General features: G+C 38.2%; 1 protein-coding gene across 1 annotated transcript; it reads right to left on the reverse strand.

Moving 5' to 3' along the window:
- Positions 1-183: 183 nt before the first annotated feature.
- LOC119352020 (hevamine-A-like) lies at positions 184-1,077 on the reverse strand. The gene has a single exon (XM_037618773.1). It carries the CDS (start codon positions 1,075-1,077, stop codon positions 184-186), a length of 894 nt encoding a protein of 297 aa, XP_037474670.1.
- Between the last annotated feature and the right edge of the window lie 4,923 nt (positions 1,078-6,000).

A 6,000-nucleotide genomic window follows, 5' to 3' on the forward strand; every position in this document is an offset into this window, starting at 1 on the left:
TTCCTCATTTGAAAATGCTAGTAGATAATGGAATGAAAGATCGAAGTAAGTAAAAATTTATTTATATTACACACGACAATCCAGCACCACATAATAACTTAAAAATCACAAGGGGAAATAAAATAAATCCTCACACAACACAAGAAAGTTCCAATCATATGGATCAGATGAAAGGCAAACCTCTCAAACATCATTCTTCACCGAAGAGCTATAGCCATCCTGGTCATCATAATACTTGGACCACAACATGATCCCACCATACTTCCCCGCACTCTTGATCAATGGGAGAACATCAGACTTTAGGTCATCAGCCGGGATGAACCCGCTCCCAGCAGCCTCAGGTGATGCCGGTAGACCAAGGAAGATCTGCTTTGCAGGAACGGTCAACCACTGCTTCCATGAATCAGCTAGATTGGAAGTGCTTCCTGAAGTATATTGGCAAGGAGCATTGTTGTAGAACTGCACCCACACATAGTCAAAGAGACCGGTGTTGAGGGCGCCTCCCACCCATGCATCAGGGAAAGGGCACTGTGGCGCGGCAGTCAAGTACACTCTCCTGCCGGAGTTGCTATACCCTTTTAGGAACCTTGCAAGATCGTCCCAGTGCAGGGGTGTACCGCCCTCGATATCGAAGTCGATGCCATCGAGGACTGCATCACCGAGAGGCCGCGAAGATGACGTACCTCCTAAGAAGTTGTTCCATAGGTACGTCGCGACATTCTTAGCGTCCTGGGACGAGGAAAGGTAGTAACCGCCTGCTCCGCCACCGATGGAGAGCATGACCTTGACGCCGTTGCTCTGGCATGACTTGACGTCGGAACTTAGACTAGCGCACCCGCCATTGGTTGGGACGCAGTGGCCTGCCAGGTTGAGGACTGGCGGCTGGCCATTGCCGAAGGAGGAAAGGAAGGCGATGTTGACAAATTTGTAGTTGCCAGTGGCGCAGGTTGCAGCCAGTGTGCCCTCTCCACCATTCTGACCCCAGTAGATGGAAATGCCGCCGGCTTCCGACCCGAGAAACTGCGCCACGACTATTGCCACGACCAACAGTTGCAGCATAGATGATCTACTAGCCATCTCTGGGGCAATATTGTCCCTATTGAACTCTTATCTCCACTGTTGGTGTCTTCAGGTGTAGGAGTATGCCTTTTTGTTTGGTGCTGAGTTTGTGCTTGGACGGTTGGCTTATATACGAGGGGAATCGTCGTGTGAAATCTGCCACCCCATATTGTTTATCCTCATGCGTGGCTTGGTGGGAACATGGATGAACACTTTAACCTTGCGAACGCGCTCTGCTGCCAGCTTCGAATTAACGGCGACGGTGTTCGTGATTTTGTACTATTGGACATAATAACGTGCATATAGAATAAGAAAAGGTTTACTCCAGTTGTGCGTTGGCGACGGCACATTAAGAATACTAGAGAATACCCTGCGCGTTGCCGTGGGAACCGATTACACTATATTTTAGTAATTTAATTGTATGAAACTTTCATAGTTAAATTAAAGCTAAAAATAAATATTATATATTGTATTTGATTATTGTGTAGTTAGATTTTTTTAATATAAGTGGCATAACGTAATGAAAAAAAATCATGCATTTTGAGTGGACCTTTGATAAGGTGACATGTGTGATGTGGTAAAAGGTATGCATGAGATCAATTAATAATGAAAAACTTTTCCTCATGTATGTAGTGGTGGACCTTTGATGAGGTGGCATGCGTGCATATTAAGATAAATAGAATAATGAGGATCAACTTCTTATGTACTCCCTCTGTAAACTAATATAAGAGTGTTTAGATAACTAAAGTAGTGATCTAAACGCTCTTATATTAGTTTACGGAGGGAGTATATAGAATAATAATACTCCTTCCGTGCCTAATTAGTTGACTCAATATTTGTTTGAATATAGATGTATGATACATCCGTATCTAACAAATTTAAAACAACTAAGTTGGGCGGAGATAATAAAATAATACTAAAAAGGAGAATAAGAGATAATCTTGTACTGTTCGTCCTGTCGTGTTATTTTGGGTACTTTCGTGTCGTCCATCGTGTGCTCGAAGTCACACATAAAGAAAACAGCCGCGTATATCTCGCTTCTAGCGACACAAAAAGTTGGCTCGGTTTAGGCGAGGAGGCAGTGGGACGGTCCAGTAGCGCACTCTTCTTTCGTTCCGTTTGCTTTTTTGTACGTTAGCTTCTAATGTATACATTAAAAATGTAACACCTTTTGATGAATAGTTAACATTTTTATGAAAATTGAAAAATTTCTCTATAAATTAACAGTAAAAAGTGTTTTTTCGGGAATTTTAAAGTGTTTTCAAAAAATATGAACATATTTTTTGAAATATTTTAAAACTATTTTTATGTGTTAAAGCTTTGGGCATTTTTGTTTGGTAATTTTACAGATAGTTGGTTGTTTTGATGGGAAGATTTTTTTTTATTATCTGAGCTTTGCCCAAACAAATTAGTTAACGTACACAGATAGACCCATGAACTCATCTTCCTACCCCCGCTCTAGTACTACTTGTGTTCTACTAAAAAATAGTACTCCCTTGTGCGCCGTCGTGAGGACACTTCCTTATTTTTTTTCATTCTCCAATACTCCCTTGTGCGCTTCCGTGAGGGCACTTCCTTATTTTTTTTCATTCTCCAATGGAAAAAGTCCAAAACAAACCTTCAATTTGTAGGCGAAAGCTAAATCAAACCCCAAACTCTTAATCCCTGAAATCAGCACACCAAACTCTCTAATCCCGGTCTATTTTAAACCTTACAGAACATGGCCGGGATTTAGTGAATTGGGCCGGCCCAGTAGCGCAATTGCTCGCGCGCGCGCACTAATCTGGTTTTTTCTTAGTTTCTTCCTTTTGCGTTTTCATTTCTTTTTTCATTTTTACACATGTCTAATTTTTCTCAGTACCCAATGTACATTTTTAATGCACACATTAATTATTTTTGGATAAACTTTTGATATTTTCAAATATATTATGTACATTTATAAATTACATGTTTTCAAAACTTTTGAATACATGGTAATATTTTTTCAACTACAGGTTTTACATTTTATTAATGATGATAAACATTTTATAAAACTACACAGCACTCTTTTACGTGGTTCAACATTTTTAAATATGCATACACTTTTTTCAAGGACATGCCACATATATTCTGTTAAGGTTTTGACACATTTTTTTACATCACGCAAACATTTTTTTACATTGTAAACACATTCTTTTAAAAATGTCACAAACACATTTTTTGGAACTCGTGATCATTCTTTAAATGTTACAGTTTTAATCTATAAAACATTTTTTGAATCAAACAAATATTATTATACAATGTATAAACATTTGGATTGGCCCATACATTTTTTAAAACTTGTGATATTTTTTAGATGTCACAAAATATTTTCAGGTTTCAGAAAATGTTTATGTATCAAAACGTGTCCGCACTTTAATATTTTGTTCAGGTTGCAGAAAAAAAATTATGTTTCAAAAAGCATTTGCACTTTAAAAATTTGTTCAGGTTTCAAAAAATGTTTACAGAGGTGTTCGCTTTTTCAAAGTTGTTGGTTTTTTAAAAGTATTCGAAATTTTCAAAAAGGTCTCACACTTTATAAAATGTTCAAAGATTTCATAAATAAATAGGTTTTCAATAATCTTTACAATGTTCGGCGCTTTGGTTTCTGATTAAATATTTCGGGCCTCTGCTACGTCAGTCATTGTCGTCTGGTGTAGTGGCTACCAGGTCCCAAGTTCGAGTCCACAACATGTTTTTTTGTTTTGGAATTATTACGTCCCCCATTAAGAAAAAGAAAGAAAGAATTTTTTACGTCGCGTGTTAAGGAAAAAAAACTCGCTTCATGTCTGGTGGGCTGGCCCAGTGGAGTGCACTGCCAACAATCCGAAATATTTTTTAAATACATTATTTATGAAAGAATTTACAAAGTTCCAAAAACAGTATTAAAAACGTGACACAAATTTGAAAATACGAAATATTTTTCATAGGATGTGAAAAACTGTTTGAATTCTGAACATTTTTTGATAAATGTGGTTTTTTTAAATCGCGAACAGTTTTTTAAAATGCTAATAGAGTTGATTTTGTGCGAAACACGAAATTCCAAACAGTTTTTAAAAACACAAAACGAATTGAATTTCTGCGAAAAATAGAAAACAGAAACATTTTTAACTTTTGAACAATTTTAGAAATATGCGAACATTTTTTAAACCTCGTGAATTCTTGTTGTGTTATAGTGGGCTGGCCCAAATTCTAGTCCGTGAGAGTAGCTGGAATCCCGGCCGGGATTGTATTCTTCCCAGCGTGCCAAACAGGTCTAGGGTCCAAAATAGGGCGGGATTACAAGTTCAGAGTGCCAATTTCCGGAATTCAAGACTTTCGTCTACAACTTCAAGGTTTATTTTGGACTTTTTCCTTCTCCAATACTCCCTTGTACGCCACCGCCGCCCTCTCTCCCGCTCCCTCTTTTCTCTTCTCTCTGTGATCCCCCATCTGGTCCGTACCAGCACCAGCTAGCCCGCCCCGTTTCCCTTTTGTGTGCCTCCTCGTGTGTGCACGCTGCAGGTTGATATAAACTTGCGATTGTATTTAAATCGGCAATAATTCATTCAATGAAGCGAGGTGGTACCATTCCAGAGTACCTTGATTAGTGGTGCGTAGATTCTACATAAAATTTACCATGGGCACAGGCGCAACCAGGCCCGTATGAGCGATAGAAGAAGCTAGGTGATAACCCAAAATCTGGAGTGCGGGTTAATTACTTAAAAGCACAGGGTTTTTTTGTGCAAAAACACTGCAATGATGAACCCGACAGAAGCAATCTGTGCTTTATTAGTAGGTAAAGATTGGTTTTGTACTTATTTTCCTTTTGCTTAGAATTTTAAAATATACTGAATCTATATATTTCATAAATTAATTTGGTTAATATTTTTAAAAGTTCACCTCACCTTATAAAAGTATTCATGATGTAAAATATTTAGTCGCACAATTTAAAGTTTTCTCATATCATTCAGAAAAATGTCCATGACATTCAAAATATGTTTACATGTTTATACTTTTTCTCATGTCTTTATTTTAGAATTTTCATTAAAATTTTAAATTTTATCTATTTTGGAAAAATGTGCGTACCATTTCAACCAATCGTTAATGAATTTTAAAAATATTCATGTGTTTAAAATACATTTTCATGTTTTTAAAAGAAATCTCACAATTTTATAAAAATGTGCATAATACAAAAATATTTGTTGATGCCATTTTAATAACATGTTCTTACACATAACAAATGTTTGGACGGTTTCCAAAATAATATTCATGCCATTTTAGAAAAATGTTGAACATGCATTTAAAAATGTTAGCTTTGTATTAAAAACATATTCACTATGTAATTAAATATTGTTTAGTGTGCATTTCACAAATGTTCAACACATATTTTGGCGAAATGTGTATCTCAATACGGTCAACCATTATGCAAAAATGTTCAAAGTTTATTCAATAAGTTGATGCGCATGAACAAGAGTAAATTGCAGAAAACCACCAGTTTGAGGGCTAGGTTAGCAGAAATCACTACGTTACAGTTTCTTGGCAAAAAACACCAACTCTCCCGTAAACAATTTGCAAATACCACTGATCGGCGGATCGGACACCGATAAGTGGATTTATGACAAGTGGGGCCTGGTTTTTGCCGACGTGGCGCTGTCAGCTGGTCCGACAGCCGTTAGACGCCGTCAGAGGGCGCTCTCGCACGTGAACTTAAGTGATTCACTCCTCTGTCTCTCACTCTCACTCTCACTTTGCTCTCGCACGCTCTCGCTCTCGCTCTGTTCTTGCTCGCCGCCGCCGGCCGCTCTGCTCTGCGTCGCGCCGCCACCGCATCATCATGGTGTCCTGGAGTGAAAGCGACGACAACAGCGAGCACACTAGGCAGTACATCAGCTCTGATTCTAACGACGGCAGAATGCAGGTATGCATTTGGGGATATTTTCC

This window comes from Triticum dicoccoides, chromosome 2A (assembly GCF_002162155.2).
Source record: "Triticum dicoccoides isolate Atlit2015 ecotype Zavitan chromosome 2A, WEW_v2.0, whole genome shotgun sequence".
In the NCBI taxonomy this organism is placed as follows: domain Eukaryota; kingdom Viridiplantae; phylum Streptophyta; class Magnoliopsida; order Poales; family Poaceae; genus Triticum; species Triticum dicoccoides.